Consider the following 27,056-nt stretch of genomic DNA (forward strand, 5'->3'; position numbering starts at 1 on the left):
CCTTCTCCTGGTGTTGCTCCTGTGCAGGCATACTCATATTACACAGTATTTTTAACACATGCTGGCATGTTTGCTGCAAACACTACATACATTTTGAGAAGAGAAAATTAACTGCTTTACACTAAGAAAATACTTCACACTGAGAGAATAGAAATCTTCTTCAATCCCTCCTCTTAAGACTTTAGTCTTAATATTATTGTCTTTTAACCCCAAAGTGCAATTTCATAATCCAGTTCTCTTAATTACCTCTATCTAGTGACTGATATTAGCCACATAGCTGTTATCAATTGACTAGATTATGCCACTGTACTTTGACAGAAGTCCAGCCAAACATCTCCCCTCTCTCTTGGTTTGAAGGAAGTAAAAGACTGTACTCTGTTTTTTCTCTTAACACATCAAAGACAACAATGTTTTAAGCATAAGTATTCAGTTGGTTCAGTCCTAGCTGCTGGTTTTCACACTCATGTAGAATATACTGAAGTGATATTATATATAGGTACCATGAAAGCAATATGCAAACAAAATCAATATGCAAACATAAAAAGCATCAAATGTTGATCTTGATCTTTGGTCATCCTTGTTTCTCTTCTTCTAAGCTATCAGCATCTTCACTTGACTTTAATAGATGTTAATGGAGATGTGTGGTTGAGAGTCTGAGTTTTGAAATCTGCAGTTGTGCATTCATCATCCCTTGACTTGTGGTACTTCTGTATGTGGTATTCAGGCATATTATCAGAATCACTCTTTACTTTGTTCTGATTAACTTCTCCTTCCACACATTGCACTTAGTAGTTTAGAGCTTTGGAATATTCAGGCTCCTCTGTTTCCGGTCAGCTTTCCCTTGCTGGAGTTGTTTCCTTTCGCTCCTTTGAGGCATTGGTACCCCATTAATGGCATCCACTTTGGCAGCTGTTGTATTTGCCCTCATCCAGATATGGTCCTTTCCTCCTGAGCTCTCTCCTTTTTCCAGAACATCCACAGATAGACTCAATCAGCTGGACTAATTGGACCTTGTATCTCTGCTCTCTCACATGGCTCCTTTCTGCACAGATATCGCTTTGCACATGGCAATTAATTGTTTCTTCATAAAAGTCCCTACTGCATTAGACATCTTTGCAAAACATTCCAAGAGGTTATGTGCAAGGTTATAGGTAAGATTATATGCAAGGTTTTATGCAAAGTTTCATGTGGTTTCTTTCAAGGGTCGACCCAATAGCAATACCAATTCTGGTGTATACAGTATTTGCTAGTCATCAGCCTACACAAGTACAAACAAGTTTCTACCCTCCTCTGGTAGTTACCTAAATTAAACTCAATAGAAACTAAGCACTTAATATATTTACCATCCAAAAGAACATATCTCCACATACAATATGAACTTCAGCTGGAAAATGTTCTCCTATTGATTGCTCTTAAATCATATTATCAACATTAAGCCTCTTTTATCTGTCTTGATTAACCATTTATTTTAATTATCAAATTAACTTCAATTAAATATTATTAGTTACTTATAATTTATTACTCCTTTAAATTTAAATAGAAATGTCTAGGACAGATTGTATATTACAGTAAATGTTTCTATTAATGCTCCTATTTTTACACTTTTTGATAGTTTTATACCTATTTCAGCATCTAGTGTTTTTCTTTCTGGGCAGATCTACATCTGATTTAATTTTAACCCTGACTATGCTGGCTGATTTTATCTGCATCTCAGTCCTGTAATAACAATCATTTAGTTGGAACTTGACACTTCTTTCTTTTACTAATCGATTTTCTGAGCTATATATTAATTTCTTTTTGTCTTTGAGTTATTTTCTTTTGGCTCAAAATTATTTCCTGAGGCATTCCCCTCAAATTAGTTGTTCATACAATTTTATCATCTGACTAAAACTTACTATATGTATTGTAAATTTCAGTTTGCTCTGTTTTAACTATTATTCCTTATTAATTCCTTATATTGTTTTCTTAAACACTTTTCTCTTTCAATTTTTCTTATAGCAATTCAGAACTGTTACTTTCTGACCTTATCATGTCCTGTGAATTTTATTTCAACTTGTTATTTCAATCTTCTCTTTAACTATAAATAATTTTTCTAGATTTGAATCTCTTTCCAGTTTTCAATATCCAATCTTGATTTAGGCCATTCACAATAAGATTATGCTAAGATATTTCTTTTACTTAGTTTTAACTTAAATACTTAATTCCATTCTTTTTTATTCTCCTATTTATTTATTGCCTTATTAAAAGCTTTTTCTTTTTCTTTAGTTAATCTGCTGCATTGTAATTTATCCTTCAATGTTTAAGGACTTTTATGATTAAACGTATTAAAACTTAAACCTAAATTTTTTAACATTCATCATAATATATTATTCAATATTTAAAGTTTCACTTTGAAATTACCTTATAACACTTTTTCTTACTTAAAATTTGCATGATAATAATTTCTCTCAAATTGACAGGAGTCTGATTCGATACAAGAATGGGTAGCTACACTTTTGTTCTTAACTTTCCTTCTGTAATGCTTGAACTTAATAGGAGCTACTTTGAGGTGGACTGTCAGACTATCCCCCCTCGCAACCTGAGACAACCAGCTCACAGATTGGTGCTTCTGTGGTGTCCTGACATTCCTTCATATCAGGGCACAGTTTTTCCCCCTCTCTCTCTGGGCTGGCTTCTTTCTTTGACTCAGCTGATGTAAAGTTCTGGTGGAGCATTTTCTCTTTGATCAGTTCATCAGTCTCTTGTTAGTGTCTCTTTTGAATGTCTCTGAACACATGTAGCTTTTTCAGTCCTCAGTAAATCCTGGGCATAAAGTTCATGTCACAAGTGTCCACAGCCATTTTGCTCTTTGTGTTTTTTCACACACCTTTCCATTTGCCAGTACACTCAGAGATGTCTGGTAGGTACGAGACTACAGTCCCCCAAAGTTCATCCCTATGTCCCCTTAATTAATATATATAGAATTTAGCTTATGACTTAATAAATCTTATTATTTTTTTATCTTATTTTCCTTCATCAAATAAAGAGTGAAGCACAATCTGAAGCCAAAAAAAAAATTATTATAAGGACATTTAACAAATAGAAAATTAAGCATATTTACATATGATAAAAATTATTGAGAATTAGAAAAAATAAGTTGTTAAACAGCAAACAAAAATAAATTAATTAATGAATTAATAAAAACAAATTGGATAAAAGGAGGGATAAATAGAGCCCCGTAGAAAAGGAAAAAGTATTCACATTTCAAACGAGAAATGAGTGAGATCAGCAAGACTATTACTTATGCTATGTTCAATAAATAATGTTGGATATAATAGTCTGATATATACTAATCAAGTCAATAAAAGCTGTTTAAAAAAAAATACTCATTGTAAAATAACATATTTATGCCTGGCTTTCATATATGTCATAAATATATGCACAATGACCTTATTCAGATAGTCTTTAGTTCACTAAAAATAGTATTTGTTCCATTTGATAACAAAAAGACTTTAAACTACATTACCCACAATCCTTTGTCGCTGTATAGATGGGACGCGAAAGACATGGCGCTACAAATTGTAGTTCATTGAAAGGTGTAGTTAGGGTTAAGTTTAGGGTTACGATCTTGGTTAATCGGTAACTATTTGAAACACAGCGATAACTCATTGATAAAGGACACTGTTAGTAAAGTGACAAAGTTAGCAAAACATAGTTGGCAACACGAAGGATCTTTTAATTTGGCTTTGAAGTTATAGTCCAATCACAACGTCGCAATCTACGTCACACTTTGTCTCTATTTGGTAATCTTCCGGCTGAAGGTAGATTATAATAACCTTATAATATAACTTAAATATCAAAATGTGTATTAATATTACATGTTATTTATTGTCTTATTAAAAATACAAATGTATATTTACCGTGAGGTTCCTTTGTGGGGGTAACCTGATGTGCAAAATGATCATAGTAAAACCAGATCATAGGCAGTATACTAAATTTGAAACGAATAATAAAATAATAAAAAAAGCATCATGTTTGAAAACATTTCCAGCATTTTCTGTAACTAAACACACTGCGTCCTGTAGGTATACAAATATAAATATATGTCAAACTTAAATGACAAATATAGTGCCCATTAAATAGTAAAAATAGTAGTTCATTGTAAATGAGTATGCAAATAAACACAATACATTTTTAATGAAACATTTTTAATTTATTTATAATGCCACAAATAAAATAAATAATAAAAATCACGCAAAAATGCAAAAACCAAACATATATATATTTTATAACAGTTTTTAATGCAATAATATATTACCATACATATATAAATGATTAAAAACAATTATAATTGAAGGAAATGTATATTTTGTATTTTTATTATTATTATTATAATTATTTTGTGATATTTATTCATGTCATGCATCTGGTATGTCAAGCTCAAGTAAAACTGCACTGCAATAAATCTTTTCAAATGATGCCTTTGGAAATGCCATTATAATAAACAGCTTTCACAACAACAAGAAGTCAAGTTCATGACAAATGCAAATTATGTTTATAATAACAACTTTCTGAACTTAAACATCAAAAGTAGAATAAGTTCAAAACATATTTAAGTATTTACGGAAGAATAGCAAAAACAATTTTTACAAAACACTGAGAACCAAAGTGTGCTTGGTGAGTCCAGGTGTTTATGCTGACTAGACTGTCATATTGCAATCCGGTTAGCATGAGGAGACTTGGGCGTAAAGTGTCAGGAATTCCTGGAGGGCTCCCATGTGTTATTCCAGGTTTTGCCACTGTTAAGTATTAGAAGAGCACAATATCATTACTGAACAAAGAATGAGTGTTAGGTTTCATTTAGAAAGTTCAGTGATATTTATTTATATATGTAAAGTGTCATTAAACCTGGCACTCTTGAATTAACTGTATAATAGGTTAAACATTTCCAGCATGTTTCCATGTATTCCAAGCAGATCTGTCAGTTCTAAATGTAACATCAAGCTTATTTACAAACAATTTAAACGCTTATCATTGGTGATTTTAACTGTCATCATCTAGGAGTTGTTAAACCCTTAGTAGAGGACAAAGCTTTTACCTTTTCTCTTAAATATCCTGTAGCACCTAAGGTTAAGGCAACTCATTACATAATTTTATTCAGGATATACCATGTGAAGGAGTTTATTCAAAAAAGATTTAACTTTGATGTTGACAAGTGTAGCTTCTGCTCCAGAAACACTCGATCACTTATTTTTTTCTTGTGAATTTACTTTTAAATTCTGGTTTGACATCCATACTTGGCTTTCAATAAAGATGATTTCAGTCCCCCATATTGTTCTAGAAGATATTTTATTTGACAAAGCTGATTTACATTGTTCTTTCTCTGATGTTGTGAACTTTATTTTACTAATGGGTAAATATCATATTCATTGCTATAAGTGGAAAAAGTACAGACCCTCTTTTAGATGTTTTCTTTCTGAGGTAGAGAAAGTGGCTCAAAGCTTCAAATACTTCAGAAATCAAAGTAAAATAACTGAAGCTCTCTGTACTTTATTTTTAAAACATTTATTGTCATAATGTTTTGTTTTTCTTTGATGTAGATCTTTTGTTGCAGTTGTAACAAATTAAATTTATTTTATATATTTTAATGTTAAATATGCCTTGCGATATCGATTGCAACAGTAAGTGGCCAAAAAAAAAAAAAAAACTGAACAAAAAAGACTTTTATTTTGGCGTGGTGTGTGACGTCATTAGGCGGCGCCGCTTCCGCGCTGCAGTTCAACTGGAGGAAGGTTTGTTTCACAACTTTACACATATAAACCGATTGATTAAAGTTTCAGGTTTTTCTTCCAATATGACATACCTACTGTTGACTTTTATTTTAATTCTTTATACAACGAATTACTATTTTAATCACAGTAATCGAGGGCTATTGTTTGAACAACAGAAATGTGTTTTAATGAAGGTTTTATTTATTTACTAGCATAATGTCATTCTAATATAAGTATACAATATTCTATATATATATATATATATATATATATATATATATATATATATATATATATATATATATATTTAAATAAAATAAATGGAGAACTAGTTTTTTATTAGGTCATTTGTTTGTGGCTATTGTTTCTTGCTCAGACTTACCTGATTTATTTTTGTCAATCACTCTCATATAAAGAAACTGTTGAAGAGAAGTTATTTTGCTTCTGTTCATTGTTTTGTTTTTTTTAAACAGAATAAAGTGTCCAGAGGCAGAGAAAAACTCCTGCTGAAACGACTGATCTCCACACTGTTATAAAGATGGCGTTTATTAAAGAGGAGAGTGAAGATGTGAAGATTGAAGAAACATTCACAGTCAAACAGGAAGATCTGCAGGAACACACAGGTTTATTTTCATTCTCAAATACCAACTCAGTCATTTGATCTTCATTCAGATATATTTTAATAATAAGAATACTAAATTAAATCCATCTTGCAGCCCTGAGTGTGCTGCCTAGTTCTCTTAAATGCACATAAGCACTTATTGAAAGACAGGAACGAGTTTCTTTTGTTACTTGTTCTCAGGTCTTTTGTCATTATTTTATGTATTATTAGTCTCCCATTTTCTCTACCTTCTTAAGGTTGTTGCTTTTTTTGTTCTCCTACTGTTTGTAAGGTGTCCTTGAGCACTAAAAACGTCCTTGAGCACTAATGTCGTTTTAAAATTATTATTGAACGAATCCTTATATTTGCGCGTCACTATACAAATTTATCAGGACTTTGATAAAATGAAAATGGAAAGGATTGGAAGGACATTTGCTGTGCTCTATCATTGATAGGGAAAAGGAAACTCTTTGCTAGATTGACATTGTATCCAGAAACATTTCCAAATTCTGAAATTATTGTAAAAACTTTTGGAATACATGTATCTGGATTCGACAGAAAAAGAAGATCATCAGCATATTATTATTAATATAGTCAGTCGTCGACTGAGGTGGGCCGGACTAAGGCTTGAAATTCCAGAGCTAAAAAGGAGTCCCACTCCGGCCCTGTTCCCTGTCTGCTTTACACATTTTAGAAAAACATTTTGTTGTAATTTTAAATATATACAAATAAAAATTCCATTTACAGCTTTCAAATCTGTCTTATTAATATGACCAAAATTACTTTTATGATCAATTATGTAAGAAAGTCTAAAAACTGGACTGACACGGTTTTAATTTACTATAACTTCTATGTTAAGTGGCTTTGACAAAATTTACATTGTAAAAGCACTAGATAAATAAAGATGAATTGAATTGAATCTGCTTAAATGTGTACATGTTAATGGACCAAACAAAAAATGATCTGATTTATTTTACATTTACCATGCATCAAAGTTGCAGTGTGTGTAGCCAATGTTTCCAGTGTCTTTTCACTTTTCAGCTTTTGATGAGAGTTTTTAAGACTTAATGAAAACTAATGTTTTATCTATTTCAGACCTAATTGAAGAGAATGAGGGGAGAAAAGAGGAGGAACATCATGTCAAAATTGAGGAAAAAACTCATTTACAGACTGATGGTATTTTGAAAAGGGGAGACAAAAATAGTTTCACCTGCACTCAGTGTGGAAAGAGTTATGGAAGTAAAGACTATCTTAAGATTCACATGAGGATCCACACTGGAGAGAAACCATTCACATGCAATCAGTGTGGGAAGAGTTTTGGAAGAAAAAGGGAACTTAAGATTCACAGGAGGATCCACACTGGAGAAAAACCATACACATGCACTCGGTGTGGGAAGAGTTTTAGCCAATCATCAAACTTAAATCAACACATGAGGATCCACACTGGAGAGAAACCATTCACGTGCACTCAGTGTGGAAAGAGTTTTAACCGATCATCATCCCTTAATGAACACATGATGATTCATACCGGAGAGAAACCATTCACATGCACTCAGTGTGGGAAGAGTTTTGGAAGAAATTTCGATCTTAAGATTCACATGATGATTCACACTAAAGAGAACCCATTCAGATGCACGCATTGTGGGAAGAGTTTTAGCCAATCATCATACCTTAATCAACACATGAGGATCCACACTAGAGAGAACCCATTCACATGCACTCAGTGTGGGAAGAGTTTCCACCGATCATCATCCCTTAATAATCACAAGACGATCCACACTAGAGAGAAACCCTTTACTTGCACCCAGTGTGGAAAAACCTTTAACAACTCATCACACCTTTATGAACACATGCGGATCCACACTGGAGAGAAACCATTTACATGCACTCAGTGTGGGAAGAATTTCAACCAATCATCAAACCTTAATCGACACATGAGGATCCACACTAGAGAGAAACCATTCACATGCACTCAGTGTGGGAAGAGTTTCATCTGCTCATCATCCCTTAATCTACACATTATGAGCCACACTGGAGAGAAACTTGCACTTAAGCAGCGGTCACAATGGACTTTTTTCCCCATGGATTTCCATTCATACGCACGGGAATGTGTCAGACCGGAAACCAAGTTTGTGTGTCAAGTTTCGCAGTTCACTGCATTGCAAAGTTCAAGCTTGGTGAACTCTGACCTGCAAAATCGCATCACTTGACTGTGTGAGACCAATCAAAGGTCAAAACATGACCTTTATGGACAGAAATGTAAAATATGGACCAATAGCTCGCTTTTTTGTCTAATAATCTTGTTTAATCCCGCCGCTTTTCACAGTGCCAAACAACAGAATTTTGCATGCTCAAACTCTAGTGTGACCGCAGCTGCGGTGTGGGATGAGTTTCAGCAACTCCTCAGACCTTAATAAAGACCCACACTGGAGATAAACCATTAAATGCACTCCGTGTGGGAAGTTTCAACCGATTAGCAAACCTTAATGAACACATGAAGATCCACACTGGTGTGAAAGAGTATATGTGCTTGAGTGTGAGAAGACTTTTATTTCAAAATTTAAACTGCACCCGACGTTTCACACTGGAGAGACCGTACAAGTGTTCACACTGTGACAAGAGGTTTAATCAGTAACACATCTGAAAACACAAAAGAGGATTCACACTGGAGAGAAACCATACAGATCTGATCAGTGTCTACAGAATTGGACAAAAGTTGCACACATGACATGAATGCAGCAAAACATTTTCTCTGTGCATAATGTTTGAAAAGGCTGAGTGACGATATACTGTTTTCCAACACTCCTACATTGCAGTAGGTGGGGTTGTAAATGTGTTGCGCTCCTCGCGTTTACCGTAAACACAATGATGGCGGCTGAGAGAAGAACAGTTTCATAAACATCTGACAAACAGCATCTCAGCAGCTTAAAATCTCTCTTTGCAAGTGATTGTACAGGTGCGGATACATCTGTACTCCACTCTCCAGTGTATTCATGTAGCTAGTGTTGTTTTGGATGATGTTCTCTGTCTGACTACCTGAATGAGTAGCATCACTGGAAAGACACAAATAAATAAAGATGTATTGTATTATGAATATTTGATGATTTAGACAGAGCGACAGGTATTAAGTTTTACAATATTAATACACTTTGATGATCCCAAGACTCCAAATTGGAGTATGTGGTAAATCCTGATTGGATGCCTGCATTACTCATCTATGGGTATATAAAAGTTGTTGTGCTAGGCTGCTAGCTAATCCAGGACGCTGTGGCTACTCAGGAGTCCTCCTGTCAAGACCTGCCATCTCATTAAATCTTTAACCTTATGGTTTTGTTTTGCATTGCTTGTATCATGTAGCTAAAGTGTTGTTGTGATTATATCCTAAGTTCTTTATCTTCATTATTATCCCTAGACATTTTTTGGTTGCTTTGATTGATGGTTTTATGAGTTACATTTTATAATAAATAATTTGCATTCAGGCTATTTTGTTGGCTCATCTCCCTTTTATGTTGCGACTCAAACAAGCAGGTCATAACACTTTCTGAAATGTGTCCGGTTGTATTTAAGATCCTGTCCTTTCAGTCATGACCATAGGTGAGAGTAGGAACCTTGATTGAGCGGTAAATTGAAAAAATTGCCTTTCACCTCAGCTCGTTCACCACAACAGACAATCACATCAACTGCATTACTGCACTGATCCATCTTTTAATCTCACATTCCATTCCTCATGAAAAAAACGCAGATACTTGAGCTACATTTGAGTTAAGGACTTTCCTTCAAATTGGAGATGGCCACCTTTTTCCAGTCGAGCACCATGGTCTCTGACATAGAGGTGCTGTTTCTTTCCCTGCCATGTCACACTCAGCAGTAAACAGCAGTGGTGGGAGTAACGAATTACAACTACTCATGTTACTGTAATTAAGTACATTTTTAGGTAATTGTACTTCCATGGGTAAAATTTTAAGCCTTTACTTTTACTTGTACATGAGTACAAATTAAGCTGAGTAATCTACTTCGTTACTTTTAAAATCACAATTCGTTACAGAGTACTGTAAATAAATTAATATTTCAAGCACGCACTGACCAGCATTTCGGTAGCCAATAAAAAAAGTTCATCTTAATGGACCAATGAAAAGCCTGGTATATTATTTGAACCGAAAAACAAGTTCAGGCTACTGCAGATTTACGTGACCGTCCATCTATTAGCTCAATGACGAAACTAACAGCATGGTCGAAGGTTTAATGCATGTAAGCCTTTTCTAGTGCTTATGAAAAGAATTTTATTATTTATTAGAATTTATTTATATTAATTTATTAGCTCCGAATTCATCTGACTCCAATTTAAATGATCCTAAAATTTAGATTATATTTCTAATTGTAAGAACGGATCACATTCATCATTTATGATTTAATTTAGAGTTTTGATATTTTCTGAGGTCCGATATTCTAATTGTACGTTCATTAGGGACCTACGTCGCTCAGAGTTCCACGCCCCGGGTTTGCGTTTCTTCTCACGGACAATATGTCGGCACTCTGAAAATAGTCAGAGGATGCAGGATTAACTAATATTTAGATAGGCTGGTTGCCTTAACGCTCACCTAATTTCCTAAATAAACAGATTTTAGCCAAGCCCGTGCAACTTGCTATTCCCAGTGGTCGAATGATTAACAGGTCTACATGTTATCGGCACGCAATGGCTACGAATAATCAAATGCGCCAATTAAATCAATTTCGATTATGCCGTATGATAAGGGTAACGAGACTCCACATAATCTACTGGATACAATGAATTCGCAAAACTCCAGAATTAATCAAAACTTAACATTTTATTTGTCAGGTAAAATTGTATTCTGCCAATTACATAATAAATCATCAGGAAGCCAATTCAGAGATGAGACTGTAACAATACAACATCCATTAATCAAAGATAAATCAAAGAGTTAAGAGATGCATACCTGACCACAGAAATACATTGCAGCATAAGTCTCAGAGATGCTGCAATGGGGTGTCTTTTTACAAGATCTCCCCCCCGTCCTAAAGCACATCTTAGCTTATATACTCAAGTCAAAACAAACAGCCATAAATTCAAGACAATAGAAGTGTCACAGAAACTCTGGCCTGGTCAATTTAAGAACTTAATCATCTCTTAGGAGGGAGAGCATCTTATCAAGATCTTATAGAAGTCAAAAACCAAATAAACATATACCAGTAAAATATTACTGTAAAATTAAGACCACTTTACCAATCACACAGAGACATTTAAAATGATACCAAACATGAATATAGTGATGCAAGATACACCATATTAAAACCTTGAACATTTTATGTGAAATGTGCTCTAATCAGAAGGTAACATAAGGGTCAAGAAGGGGGTTTTAAGTGGAAGGAGAAGGGTGACTTCTTCGCATTACCCCCTGCTGTTGAGTAGCTCTGTTTCTCCAGCCTGTGATTGCATTGTCAACAGTGATTTGAATAGAACAGTGGAACAGTTGGTTTCTTCATCACTTCTCAGATTAGAAAATCCATTGGAACTTTGCATCTTGTCTCATGAAATTCCATAACAGTTCTTATGGTCTGATATTTTGGATCCTTACAGTCATCATACAGTCACAAAGTTATCAATTGACATATGGAGATTTAAGACAGAAGAAATGAGGAAGAAAAAGCAGAGGATGAATGCCCATGGCCACACCCGGAGGAGCTGTTCACCTACAGGTACATAGGGAAGAAAGGGGACAGCTGTGCTGATGCAGTGTGAATAGCTATGTTATCATCTAAAATGCTAATTAAATGTATGCCCAAAACTAGAATATCGCATAAAAGACTATGCAAATAAAGCAGCGTTTCCATCCAACAAGTCAAAGAGAACAAAATCACCACCTTCTGATTAACTGGAGACAAACATCAAAAGTAAAAACAGAATATGCATCAGTGGGAGCAGCTACGGGATTATATTATCTTTATTTAATAAATGACTTGCGCCTCAGAAGGCAATCCTGACACGCTGTGAACGCGCGCTGGTGTTTGAAGTCGCGAGACACGGAGTGCAAACACTCTTGACAATTTTGGGGGTCATTAAAATATTAATATAATAACAATACTGAAATGGTTGAGGCGGTTTAAAATGACCAAAACAACACTTTAGATGTTTTACAATGTGCTTAGCCTGCTGTTTTGTCCATTCACACACATTTTCCAATAATATGCGCATTATAGAGTTTCCATCAACCGTTTTTATGTGCATATCCAAAAAGCGCAGAAATAAGTGGATGAAACCTGCACTCTGCTGTGCCATCTGGCTTACACAGGGTTTCCGTGGGGTCTTAACAGGTCTAAAATATAAACATCTAAATTTTAGGCCTTAAAAAGCCTTAAATTCGCTGTTCTAGGTCTTAAATATGTTTGCACAGGTCTTATTTTCCGATGTACATGTAACGCTACTCCTAATGCTCATTTAAACAATTTTTTGTTGTTGCTTGGTTTCGTGGTGGTGTAGTTCTTTATTTCACTAGTCCCAATGTAATTTGCGGTATTAAAACTACAAATAAGACCAGCATGGAATAGCTCAGTGCGCGCGGTATATGTGACGTCATTGCCGTGTTTGCGGAGGTTCACGTTGGAAGCGCGCGACATGTTTTTGGGTGAAGAGTTTATGCGGCGCCGCGTTTGATTTGAGTTGAATATGAGTCACTTTGAAGGGATTTTGTCTGAAACAGTACGACTGTACAGACATCTTAACGATCCGACCATGCGTGATCACCATTGAGATAACCTGGCCAATAATTCTTGGATAGAAATAGTAACAGCCGTGGAAAGGAAGTGTTTTGTTAAAAAGTTTGGAAAAACCTGGGGTATAAGTTTGTTACAACAAAAAAGAGGCCATGGCAAAAGTGGAGACCCAGGTGGTTTTAATATTACAGAATATGTTTTTCCACCATTTGTAGGTTTTACACTGATGTATATTTTTGAAGTTAAAACAATGTAACAAAAATTAAGTAACAAATTAAGTCTTTGATAACTAGAAAAGAATATATGAACCTATCGGCTTACAGTATACTGATGCCCAATTTCTAGGCTTTATTGGTGATGATGGACAGGATTGTTGGACCATTATTGCCTTTTCAACTCATAAGTAGAGGACAGAAACTAGCCAGACAATAATGTGTCAATTGTTGAGTGGGCAAAATAATTAAAAGTTTCTTTTGCTATTATTCTTGCCAGAATAAAAAATATAATTGTAGAGTAACCCATGTTCTGTTGTCACTGATATTTAACTTTAATAGGTAGAAATGTCTGAGATATAAACAAAAGTGAGTGATGCATCAAACTTTAATTAAAAAAATCTTGAATAGTTATAAAACTTTATAATCATTCATTAATTTTCTTTTTGGCTTAGCTCCTTTATTAATTTGGGGTCACCACAGCGGAATGAACCGCCAATTCATCCAGCATATGTTTTACACAGCGGATGCCCTTCCAGCTGCAACCTGTTCTCATTTACAACAACAGATTTTAGCTTACCTAATTCACCTAAAATGCATGTGAGCATGAACATGCAAACTCCATAAAGAAATTCCAACTGACCCAGCCGAGGCTCGAACCAGTGACCTTTTTGCCTCGAGTTGAGAGCGCTTCCTACTGCGCCACCCCGTCACCCAACTTTGTAATCATAATAAATTATAAAAGTAATAAAAAATTATAATTTTAAAAATCTTGAACAATATTAATGATATAGTTCCGGAAACCTTCTACTTCTCTGTTCATCCATCTGACTTTACGGTGGGTTTCTTTTGACTGGCCCCTGATGTTTTAAAGAATATCACAATGACGAACGCGTCAAGTATTAAAGCCTCGTCCATTTCGTGAGGTGCGCGCACAGTCAGCGGAGGGGTGCAATGTGGAGCCAGGCGAAAGTATAAATCAGCCTCAAAAAGTTTGTTTCTTTGTTTTTTTTTTTTGTTCCTGCACTTCAATGGTGCATCTAACCTGTCTTCAGTACTGTTCAATGTAAATAATTTTATTTTACCAAAAATGTTGTGTTTTTGCATTTTCTCTTGCGTGCTTTTGATATTGCGATATAGGTCTTAAATTTAATACTTTATGGTCTTAAAGAGGTCTTAAGAAGTCTTAAATTTGACATTATGATATCTGCAGAAACCCTGCTACAAGACTTCATTCTATAATCTGAAAAAAAAACACATCATGGTAAGAAGACATAACTTAATTTGTGTGATATTTAATTTATTAATAATATGTTTAGGCACTAGGCAGTGTTGTTCTGTGGTTTCTGACGGTTCAGTTTGTGAATTAGGTAATTATCAAAGTTTCTCCTTAATTTGCAAGTGTTTTTTCTAATTAAATGATCTATTGATCGTACAGACAAGAGGCATCATTTGAAATGATAAAAAGTCAATATTTATTTGTTCATATTTCTGTTATCTTTATACTCAAAATAGCAAAACATTGTTTTTGTAAAATAATCATGGTGCGCAGTGGGTATCGCTATCGCCTCAAAGCAAGAAGTTTGTTGGTTCAAGCCCCGGCTAAGTCAGTGTTTCTGTGTGGAGTTTGCATGTTCTCCCCATGTTGGCGTGGGTTTCCTCTCTAGGTGCTCTATAATTATAATCTATAATTAATTCTATTTACACGGTTTTAAAAGTGTTTATAGTATCTTTAAATGTGTTATGTAAAATGTGTTTTACAGCCTCGATCTTGTCTGACTCCACATTTATGGATAATTCCACCAATCCCGCCAGCTAAAAAGTCATTTGTAATTTGAGTAGTTTTCATAAAGAGTAATTTGTACTTTTACTTGTGTACTTTTTAACACCAGTACTTTTACTTATAATTGAGTACAATTTCAGCAATGTAACAGTACTTAATTGAGTACAATTTTTTTGTACTCTTACCACCTCTTATCTTTTTTCTATCTGTATCCAAAATAATGGAATATTCTTTTAAGAACTTGGAATTTAGTCACACTTTAGTTTTTAGTCCAGATAACTGACCATCGCCCATGTACTAGCAAAACCTTGTATCAGTTTTCTACAGACTAATTCAGAGAATGATTTCCTGTCAGGATCAATTACATGACCAGAGAGCTTTCTCGTGCCACAGACATTAATAAAATGAACTTCCATGCTGCTTGCAAGAGACCATTTGAACTTTGTCTACATTATATTGGTCATGGAATAAACTACTTAACGTTGCAATGACATTAAATAGTTAATAAAACATGACTTACCACACAGTGCAAGGCAACCAGTGAACTTTCAATTCTGCTTTTCCCTACACACACTGTCACAGTTGTGGATCTATCTGCTCCTTTATGATGTGTCTGCGTTGGTGTGACTGTTTATTTTATTTAGCATTATGTGTTACTAGCGTGTGTGCGTTTTGTCTCTGTGTTTGTGTGGGAGTTGCGTGTCTGTCAGTTGTTGTTTGTTTTCATGTCATCAGGTAAGCGGTCACATGATCGAAACGCTCAGCTGATAATCAGCGCCCCACAGGTGCAGCGTATCACTGCACCTATAAATGTTCAGCGTTCCTGTCTCACCTTGTCAGTTTGGTTTTTTTTTTCCCACTGTCTTCTGTTTCTGTCAGGCCCTCACATTAAAAACAGTTTTCTTGCATTTGGGATTCCACGTCTTTTCTGTGTGATCGTGACACACACATACACACACACACACACAAAGTAATAATTATTTTTGCTGTTTAAGCAATCACCAGAATAAGTCACTGAGACAAGCAAGAAGCCTAATTAAAGACATTTTGCCTCATTCATACTTTCCCGTTATTTTATCAAATAGGAAGAACTTCTGCCTACTACATTTTCTGCAACCTAAATGAATAAAAGACAAGGAAACCTTATTAAGCAACAAATATCAAGCTTTGTAGTTGAATCTCCAGTTAATAGATATAATTTTACTTGTGATGTGAACTGTGGTCCCACTTTGTCCCTGCTTATTGTCAAGCAAACTATACTGTGCTAGGTTTCCAAAAGCCCTCTTAGCCTAAAGGAGTCATCGCATGCCCATTTTCCACACGTTCATATGTTTCTTTATTAGGGTTTTAATTTAAAGTTTATAACATATTTTGGTTAAAAATTCTCAATAGAAGTTTAAAAAAAAACATCCTGATACCCAGTCAATATCAGCTCGGCAAAATATCAACTCATTTTACTGCAAGGTCCCTTAAAATGCAAATGAGCTGTGCTTGCCCTGCACTACTCTGCCTGGTATAATGAGTACCAATGTTTACTTTAGCTGTGTTTGGCCACATTTAGAGATAAAACTTGCCGATGAGCACATTATTAGGAAAGGACGTTTGCAAAGATGCATAAAAAAAATAATACTAACTTTTGCTGTGGTTGAAGCTGTATCAGGAAGAATTCCCATGAACAGAGTCAGATAATACTTTTAAAGATTGAACAAATACCACTGAGTGGATTTTCTTTTGAAGGGTGGTTGTGTTCACAAACTGCCAACATGCACTGATGTTCAAACAACATAAAGTTTGGTTTGCATCTGATGACTACTTTAAAATAGCGATTGACATTAACACTGCCCCTGAACACTGGCCACTTAAACAGTTAAACAAGTTAAGAACAACCTAATGTTTATTGGCAATGACCTGATAATCCAGATAAATCCAATTTGCCTGAAGTCAAATTCGTCTGAGATCAAATTCATTAATAGTGTGGATTAAGGTTTACCACTGAAAAACAAAACTTACCTTTTCTTCTCTTCTTCACATATGGCCCCTCCTGACTCAAAGACTGGGAGATGGAAGAAGCAGCAGGTAGAGGACAAGAAGGTGGAAGGGAAAGATCAGTGGTCATAGGAGATAGAGAAGAGACAGAGGTGGCAGAAGGGGCTGGTGTTGTCCTTTTCTTTTATCTGTGTTGCAAAGACTTGGCAAAAGCATGGCAGTGGAGGTGGAGGAGGAGAAGAGTATGAAGGAAGAACAACAGTAGAGGAGGAAGGAGAGAGAGAAGTTGGAGAGTGTGGGGAAGAGAGAGGAACCAGGTTGAGTGTAAATAAAGTCTCGGACTCCTTTGTGTCTGACTGCTCCATGGTTAAGCTCTCCGGCCACGGAGCGTTGTGGCTCTCCGGCTGCTCCACCGTGTGGCTCTCCGGCTGCTCCACTGTGAGGCACTCCAGCTGCTCCACAGTGTGGCTCTTCGAATGCTCCACAATGGAACAGTTGCTCTGCTCCTGACTGGGCTGTTGTGCTGCTCAGATTTGGGGATGTCATTGTAAATTTATTTAAAAAAAAAATATATATATATATATATATCTGTGTATATATATATATATAATATATAATAATATAATATATATATATATATATATATATATATATATATATATATATATATATATATATATATATATATATATATATATTATTTTGGAACAAAAATCTTGCTCTTACCCTTAGTTAGGATAAATTCATAGGCCCTTTGCATCTTCTCCAAAAAAGTTTTGTGATAGGATTGGGTTGCAGATGGGTTATGATGTCTGCAACCCACTTATTTGATTTTTTTTTTTCTTGTTTGCCTATGAATAAAATGGGCTTGTAACCCACTGCCTCAAGTTTCCGCACCTGAAATGAACAAAAGCAGTTACTACACATTAGTTAATCTCACTGAAATATTAGATCCATAAGTACTGTATTAAGCAATTTTTAAAGGTAATTTAATGGAGTACAATGTAAGAAAATGAGCCTTAGTCTGTTTTGTAAAGATGATTTGAGAAAAAGCATTAACAAAGCTAGTATTTTATACCTTATATATTAAAGCTCAATTTCAGATAAGGCCACAGGTACTCTTTCAGTTTCTAACATTGCCAACATGACTGACACATTATGTGACAGAGAACACAACTTATTGTTTCTCTTTAACACAATTTAAAGATAAAAATAGAGTCTTACTTAAATAAACGTATAAAGGCCACATCACACTGGTACTATGATATGTGACAAACATGTGTACAGTTACACTTCAAATAACACTTATGAAATTTGTTTTTTTACATACTGCAATACGGGCAGAACCAATTATGCGGCCAACATTTCTGCTTTTCATCACAGATTTACCCCACTCACTGTCCTGTGACACCACTTTGTCTTTTAATTTTTGTTTATTGGACAGACTTCCAAAGCAGACAATTCAGGTTCCCCTTCGGGGGGAACTTCAGCACTATAAGTGGATTTGATTGTAAAATCCACGCATTGGGAGGTTCGGTTCAGAAGCTACTCGTCTGAAAGAGTATTGAACGGGCCAATTAAGAATGAATTGGCAGCGCAAGCCTGCGCAGGTGAGCGGCATAAGCAATCAACTGAGTATATAAGCTCACCTGGCGCAGCAGACGCTATCCTTTTCGCTTCAGAGACTTTCTGATCGAGTCGATGAGGGTTCCTCCTGCTGTGACCAGCGATTCTGAGCGAACGAGAGCATTCTCCCGGTCCAGAGTGTGTACACGCAGTGGCAGACGGTCGAGCTGGGTTTCTCCCTTGCCTGGCGTTCTTTGGGTCCGGTCCTCCAGAGCGGTGCGTATAAAGTTGCAAACTTCACAGAAAGAGCAACACAGTCGTGCAGCACGTCCTTATCAGGACGGCGCTCCGACTGTGCGTTTCTGGATGCGGTGGTTTCCTGTCCTCGGATGATGGGCGCGGGCACTGTGTTACATGTCTGGGGGTCCAGCATGTTAATGCGCTGCTCGCGGGCAGTTCATGTCGTCATCGCGATGCCATGACTGTTGCGCAAGATCGCGGTTAGCCTTTGCAAAAAGGCGAACCACCCCAGTTGTCCCCTGCTCTGCAGCGGGCACTCGGGCAGATCTGAGGGTTTCAGCGAGAGATAATCCGTCGCCCACGGGCCCGCGGACCTCCCGCTCCTCTAAGCGCTCCATCCAAGCTTCGGGCGGAGGAAGCGATCCGTCTAACAGATGGTAGCCCTTACGCCCGATGACACCGGAGACCAGATGTCCACCGCGGCATCGGAGGGTGGGCTTTCATTGTCCGATGATGATCCAGACCCGCTCGCCCCCTTCGGGCTGGTGAGCGCTGTCACTACGGATCCTGAAACGGACATGTTAGCCGTGCTTTCCCGGGCTGCTTCGGCCGTGGGTTGGAGATGGTTTATCCCCCAGCTCCGCGGCCGGACCGACTAGAGGGGCGTTCCCTTCTTCCCGGAGGTGCACAGTAGGCTCACGCGGTCTTGTAAAGCACTTTTTTCTGCTCGTGCTGCGTGTCCCTCCACCCTAACCACTCTTGACGGTGAAACAGCCAGGGGGTATGTGGCGATTCCTCAGGTTGAGTGCGCGATGGCGGTAAATCCGCGCGGCGCCTCTTCTTGGCGGGGTCCGCCTCGTCTCCCATCCAAAGCCTGTAAGTTATCTACCTCCCTCGGAGCTAGAGCTTACATAGCTGCGGGCCAGGCTGCTTCCGCCTTGCATGCGATAGCCACCTACCAGCGCTACCAAGCGCAGGCGCTGGCCGAGCTGCACGAGGGTGGGTCCAACCCAGGCTTACGAGCTTCGCACCGCCGCCGACTTAGCTCTTCGGACTACTGAGTCCGCTGCGTGTGCGTTGGGGAGGACGATGTCCACATTAGTGGTCCAGGAGCGCCACCCCTGGCTGATATGCGCTAAGTCGACAAAGTCCGCTTTCTTGACTTCCCCATATCCCCAGCCAGGTTCGGCGACACTGTCTGTGAATTCACCCAGGAATTCAAGGCGGTGAGAGAGCAGTTGGTGGGTGATGTCTTATCGGCGGTCCGTAGCCCGCTCCGCCCGCCGTGCCATTCATACCTGCTCCTCGCCGAAGGCGCCCGCCTACGAGAGCTGCTCCGCCCCCGCACACGCCTAAGGCGAAGCGAGCGCGTCGGGCACCTCGGAAGCAGGCAGCCCCCCTGCCCAGAACGCCGCTAAGTCCGGCAACGGACCGCGAAGCGCCCCTGGGACAGGCCATCTGGAGAAGAGGGAACTTGCTCTTTCCCCGCTGGAGGGCGGGGCCCCATTTCCAACGGCACTTTTTACTGCCATGAAAACATTATGAAAGGGCACTTTTCACTTCCCCAGATGTGACAGCTCGAAATCTGCCAGTCTGGGACGCTATGCTTTCTAGCTTGCAGATTCGGTGCGTTTCGCCAGTGGCTCACGAGCGCTGGGAGGACGGTCTCCTTTCTCCCACCCCTCGAGCCTCCCCTCCGGAGCTCGGGTTTGGAGTGAGAGCAAATATCTCACCTCCAGCTTTTCCGTGGGACCCGCGAGCTTCCCGGATCAGCACACCCACTCCGCGCTGCCCCACTGCTGGTACGTCAGCGATTGTAGCGATGAGTCCATTAGCGGGAGCTCTGCCTGCCTGGTTAGCGCGGGCCAGCTCTTCGCGGTGGCTCATACGCACAATCAGACTCGGCTATGCGATTCAGTTCGCGAAACGGCCCCCCAAGTCACGGGTGTGTATTCACCAGGGTCAGCCCCCTGTCCGCCCCTGTCTTGCGAGAGGAGATTGCTGTCCTCCTGGCGAAGGATGCAATCGAGCCGCTCCCTCCAGCCGAGATGGAGAGCGGGTTTTACAGCCCACGCTTCATCGTGCCCAAAAAGAGCGGTGGGTCACGGCCAATCCTAGATCTGCGCGTTTTGAACCGCTGCCTGCACAAGCTGCCGTTCAGAATGCTCACGCAGAAGCGCATCCTCCGGTGCGTTCGTCCTCTGGGTTGGTCTGCAGCATTAGACCTGATGGACGCGTATTTCCATGTCTCCACTCTTCCTCGCCACCGACAGTTTCTGCGGTTTGCGTTTGAAGGTCGAGCTTGGCAATACAAAGCCCTCCCCTTCGGGCTCTCTCTGTCTCCGCGGGTCCTCACCAAGCCCGCGGAGGGTGCCTCAGCGCCCCTTCGGCTCGCGGGCATCTGCATACTCAATTTCTTTACGACTGGCTGAATTGCCCTCTCTTTTGATTATGCACAGAGTTGATTATGCACAGAGACAAAGTGCTCTGGCACTTCCACCTGTGGGGGTTTCAGGTCAACCGAGAAAAGAGCAAACTCGCCCCCGTGCAGAGGATCTCTTCTCTCGGGCTGGAGCTGGACTCGGTCACCATGGCAGCGCGCCTCTCCGGAGAGCGCGCTCAGCTGATGCTGTACTGTCTGAGAGAGCTCGACAGTAAAATAGTGGTCCCACTGAAACAATTTCAGAGGCTCCTGGGGCATATGGCATCCGCAGCCGCTTCATGCCGCTCGGATTATTCTATATGAGACCACTTCAGCACTGGCTTCACGATCGAGTCCCCAGACGCGCATGGCACGCGCGCGCACACCGAGTCTCTGTTACTGCGCTGTGTCGCCGCGCCCTCAGCCCTTGGAGCGACCCCTCGTTCCTACAGGCCTGGGTGTCTCTAGAACAGGCGTCCAGTCTTGTTGTCGTTTCAGCAGACGCTTCCAACACGGGCTGGGGGGCTGTGCGTTGCGGGCATGCGGCTGCGGACCTGTGGAAAGGTACCCAGTTGCATTGGCATATCGCCTGGAGCTGTTGGCAGTGTTCCCCGCTCTCCACCGTTTTTTTCCGGTGTTGGAGCGGCAACACGTGCTGGTCAGGACGGACAGTACGGCGGCGGTGGCGTATATCAGCCGTATAGGGGGTATGCGCTCTCGCCGCATGTCTCAGCTCGCCCGCCGTCTGCTCCTCTGCAGTCATCCGCGGCTGAAATCGCTGCACGCCATTCATATTCAGGCAAGCTCAACCGTGCAGCCGATGCGCTCTCACGGCAGCCTTGCGTCCTGGAGAATGGAGACTCCACCCCGAGTCTGTTCAGCTGATATGGGCGCGATTCGGGGAAGCCCAGATCGATCTGTTGCTTCCCCCGAGATCGCTCATTGCCAGTTGTTCTTTCCCTGACCGAGTGCTCTCGGCACGGATGCACTGGCTTACAGCTGGCCTCGGGGCACGCGCAATACGCGTTTCCCCCAGTGAGCCTGCTCGCGCAGTTACTGTGCATGGTCAGGGAGGACGAGGAACAGGTTGCTGGTTGCGCCCCTCTGGCTCAACCGGACCTGGATGTCAGAGCTCTCCCTCGCGATAGCCCTCCCCTGGCAGTCCCTTCGAGAGAGCACCTACTCTCTCAGGGACAGGGCACCACCTGGCACCCTCGCCGATCTTTGAAGAGATTTTTAGACGCGAGGAAGACTTAGGTAACCTCCGATTGCGGTGGCTAATACCGTCACTCGGGCTAGAGCCCCCTCCCCGAGCGCGCCTATGCCCTGACGTGGAGTCTATTCACTGAATGGTGTGTCTCTCGCAGAGAAGACCCCCGTAATTTGCCAGATCAGCGTTGTGCTTTCTTTACGCCGAGAGAAGTTGGAGAGCAGGCTGTCGCCCTCCACACTCAAGGTTACGTGGCTGCCATCTCCGCTCTCATAACGCGGTGGCTGGCAGCACCGTGGGAACGCATAACCTCATCATCCGGTTCCTCAGGGGCGTTAAGCGAATTAATCCACCCCGCCCCCTCTCATGCCCTCTTAGGATCTCGCCCTCGCTACACAAGCCGCGTCAGATCCCTTCGATCCTCGACTCAGTATTTTCTGTCCCTGAAGACAGCTCTGCTGGTCGCGTTGATATCGATTAGAGGGTCGGGGACCCGGAGGCATTTTTCGGTCAGTGACTCGTGCCTGTAATTGGGCTGGCTTCTCTCACGTATGAGACCCCGCCCGCGATATGTGCCCAAGGTTCCTACCACTCCGTTTTAATACGAGGTAGTGAGCCTGCAAGCGCTGCCCTCGGAGGAGGCAGACCCAGCCCTTATTTATTGTCCAGTTCGCGTTTTGCGTATTATCCGGACCGCACTCAGAGTTTAGATCATCTGAGCAGCTCTTCGTCTGTTATAGCGGTCGGCAGCAGGGAAGTGCCGTACCGAAATAAGTTCCCACTAGATTGTGGATGCCTTTCTTTCACTATCAGAGCCGAGATGAACCGCGTCCCCCGAGAGCGCGTGCGCACTCCACTCGGAGCTTCGCATCCTCTCGAGCGCGCGCACGCGGCGCCCCTCTAACAGACATCTGTAGAGCTGCGGGCTGGGTGACACCCAACACATTTGCAAGGTTTTACAATCTGCGAGTGGAGCCGGTTTCCTCAAGGGTATTAGGTAACCCTTGGTGATTGAGGAAACAATTCGGTAGGGTGTTGAAACACGCTTGCTGCGCCATTTTCCCTAACACGGAGATACGTGCGCCTTTTTATCTGTCAGTAAAGTTCCCCGTCAGGTGAGCCCTGCAGATTCCTCCGTGGCCCCCAGCACTGACTCAGCGGAGGAGTCACTTGCTGGCCCACTACGTTGTAGGTCTGCCCGCTGGTCAGCCCGCGTTTTGGGTAAAGGTGCCTGCTATGCGTGGTCCCCACTAGGCGATCCCATATGCTTATTCAGCCACGGTTAAGTCCCCCCCCCCTGGGCGGACCCGTGTCTTCCCTCCCCGCTAACCACTCTTTTGCTATGCGTACTCCCCCTTTTTAGGGCTAGTCCATATGTAAATTCTGCCATCTATCCCCCCTTGGGTAACGGATGGCCTCCGCAGCGTCCTCCCTATCGGGATTGCACGCTTCCCAACGTACTGTCGTATTTTCCTAGAATTATCTAGATGCTCACGACTTCCCAAAAAATATATATAAATCCGTAAAACTTCTGTTGAAGTAGGATAAATTAGGGCCAGGGACACGTTGGAGGACCGCGCCCCCCATGATGTGGGTGCGTCACGCTTGCTTGACTATCTCCTCATCGGGGGTGTTGGTAAGGTGCAGTCATTATGGCGCTTTCAATGGGCTCCCAATGCGTGGATTTTACAATCAAATCCACTTATAGTGCTGAAGTTCCCCCCGAAGGGGAACGTTCGAGGTTACTAAAGTAACCCTTCGTTCCCCGAGGAGGGGAACGGAAGCACTATACTCCGTCGCCATAATGACTGTCCCTTAGCTGTTGAAAGTCTCTTCAGCTTAAAAAGGATAGCGTCTGCTGCGCCAGGTGAGCTTATATACTCAGTTGATTGCTTATGCCGCTCACCTGCGCAGGCTTGCGCTGCCAATTCATTCTTAATTGGCCCGTTCAATACTCTTTCAGACGAGTAGCTTCTGAACCGAACCTCCCAATGCGTGGATTTTACAATCAAATCCACTTATAGTGCTTCCGTTCCCCTCCTCGGGGAACGAAGGGTTACTTTAGTAACCTCGAACGTTTTCCTGCTTGCCTGATTGGGAGTCTGGCAAGATGGGCAGGGCCTAAATTTGGGCCTTGTCATAACTTTGGAAAAAAATAAAGAAATATACAGAAGAAAAACAACAACAACAAAACAGACAGATTAAGACCTATTGTAAGAAAGATAGGGGGGGCAGCAATGTACAGAGAGACAAGTACAAATGACAGATGTGGCTCTTAAAAGTGCCTTTGGTTTGTGTGCGTGTCTGTGTGTGGGTCGAGTTAAATAAAGGAGACGCTGGTGAATTTGAAGGACCTGGTAAGAGAAAAACAAACGAAAAATATATATCAGAATTTCTTACAATTTTAACAGTATTTTTTTTCATCAGTGTTGGCAGATTGGGGCAGTTTTTTGATTGGTTTTGAGTTGTACTACAACGGATAAATTGGGCGTGGCTGGGAGGTGAATTTTTTTTATCCCTGTGGTGCCAAATGACAGACGTGGAAAACAGTTTACAATGTCAAAACAAGGTAGCCTTATTTTAGAGAACAACACTTTATTTACTTTATTATGACTTATTAAAAAATTGTGATAAGCCACAGTACTGGCATAGCTATGAATACATTTGTATTGTGTACCATTGCTAAGATTTATCTTTTTACTGTATAGTTTTGTGTGGACTTCTCACAATCACTGAAAAACAAACCAATCTAGCAACACTGTTGCTCATCTGAACATTTATAAATGGCTAAAGTGTAGTGAGCTACTGTAATATGAAAACACATAATAAAAATCCTACAATCGCCTAATCACTTTTAATTTCATGATTACATGTAAAAAAAACGAACAAACTTGGATTTAATTAGCTAACTTAGCTAGCATACTAGCTTGCACATATTGTGCAGCTTATTGTGTATATATTTTTAATATCTGCTATCATTTACTCCATCGCGAAACAACCACCTTGTACTTCTAAAGGTTCTAATCACAACTTCTTGACAATACTGAACAGTTTTTGTATCGAAAATGTAAGTACCTGTTCACATCTTTATCAATTAAAGTGTTCTACTTAACGAGTGGAAAATCGCAATGGATCTTGGGATCGCGCCATGCAGTGACGTCAGTGCCACATATTAATATATTTATTAATAGATAAATAAAAATACAATAAAAATAATAAATCAGTGAACCAAACAATAAACAGACAAACAAATAATTAAATAATATTTCTTTTTATTAATAATCACATTGCGCTGAGTAATCATTGATTAACCAAACATATAATCACAGCACATTACATACAGTAATCAATGTCAACAAGCCTCCGATAAAAACTAGGAAACACTTAAAGTGCTTAGGATAAGTTACTGGTGTTGCTCGTGCCATAGAGCGTTGTCAAAGTCACTGCTGTTTCACAGACAGCACTTTGATATCAGACAACGAGTGATTTTTAAAATTAAAATCAGTAAAAGAGCTAGATAAATATGACCTGATGGCCACCAACTGACGAGCCCTGCCATAACTTATTTGTCGTAGCCTGTTTATTTTTATGCCTAATTATCGTAGTTATTACCCGTCCCTATACCTAACACTTCAAATTTCAACGGCAACGGCTCGGGCTCCTGTACAGATTCTATGGGGAATCCCTGCACGCTGAAGGGGTGCAGCGGGTGATTTAAATAATAATAATTTTTAAAAATCAGTAGAAGAACTAGATAAATATGACCTAATGGCCACCAACTGACGAGCCCTGCCATAACTTATTTATTGTAGACTGTTCTTTTTTATGCCTATTTATCGTAGTTATGGCCCATCCCTATACCTAACATGTAAAATTTCAACGCCTCGGGCTCCTGTACAGATTCTGTGGGGAATCCCTGCACGTCTAGATATTACGCTGAAGGGGTGCAGCGAGTGATTTTTAAAATAAAATACAAATCAACAGAATAGATAGACCTGACGGCCACCAACTGACTAGCCCTGCCATAACTTATTTATTGTAGCCTGTTATTTTTTATGCCTATTTATCGTAGTTATGATCCGTCCGTAATATACCTAACACGTCAAATTTCAACGCCTCAGGCTCCTGCTCAGATTCTATGGGGAATCCCTGCACGTCTAAATATGACGCTAATGCTCAAAAACTTACGCCAAGGGTTCCTGACCAAGCGTCAGTATATGACGAGTTGGGAGTGAAAACGTGTTGGCTTTTTTCATGTGTACCTGCTAGATATTTAAATTCTTTAACCTCTCTCTGCCCCGGACTGAGCACCATGGGTGGGATATTTGCCTGCACGCTGATCAGCGAAAGCTGATTGGCTGCCTGTATGTGGCTTAGAGAAAGTTGATTGACTGCCTGTTTCTTAAACAGTCTCTTGACAACAGAGGGAAACATTTGTGGACAGAAGATTAATTTGTCTTCTTCAGTCTCTTCAGAGGAATATAACATTGTTTCTGCAATCCCTGATTGTAGAATACCTTCAGTCAAGCCTGTCCCCGAAGTATTTTTACATTTTTT

The 27,056-nt window shown here is 40.2% G+C and overlaps 1 protein-coding gene and 1 pseudogene across 2 annotated transcripts; one reads left to right on the top strand and one right to left on the bottom strand.

Annotated features, from left to right (window-relative positions):
* Positions 1-5,735: 5,735 nt before the first annotated feature.
* Positions 5,736-9,834, top strand: LOC137491213 (uncharacterized). Its single transcript, XM_087250228.2, has 3 exons — positions 5,736-5,771; positions 6,224-6,373; positions 7,447-9,834. The coding sequence occupies exons 2-3, from the start codon at positions 6,289-6,291 to the stop codon at positions 8,559-8,561; spliced, it is 1,200 nt and encodes a 399-aa protein (XP_087106354.1). The 5' UTR covers positions 5,736-5,771; positions 6,224-6,288; the 3' UTR covers positions 8,562-9,834.
* Positions 9,835-14,318: 4,484 nt separating this feature from the next.
* LOC147845254 (uncharacterized) lies at positions 14,319-25,487 on the bottom strand (annotated as a pseudogene). The gene is made up of 5 exons (XR_015942122.1): positions 25,483-25,487; positions 18,392-18,553; positions 17,764-17,958; positions 17,086-17,610; positions 14,319-16,192 (listed from the first exon to the last, which is right to left on the bottom strand). The product of XR_015942122.1 is annotated as an uncharacterized LOC147845254, transcript variant X1 (transcript).
* Positions 25,488-27,056: the final 1,569 nt, after the last annotated feature.

Source organism: Danio rerio, chromosome 4 (assembly GCF_052040795.2).
Source record: "Danio rerio strain M-AB ecotype USA chromosome 4, GRCz13ab, whole genome shotgun sequence".
NCBI classification, from domain to species: Eukaryota; Metazoa; Chordata; class Actinopteri; order Cypriniformes; family Danionidae; genus Danio; species Danio rerio.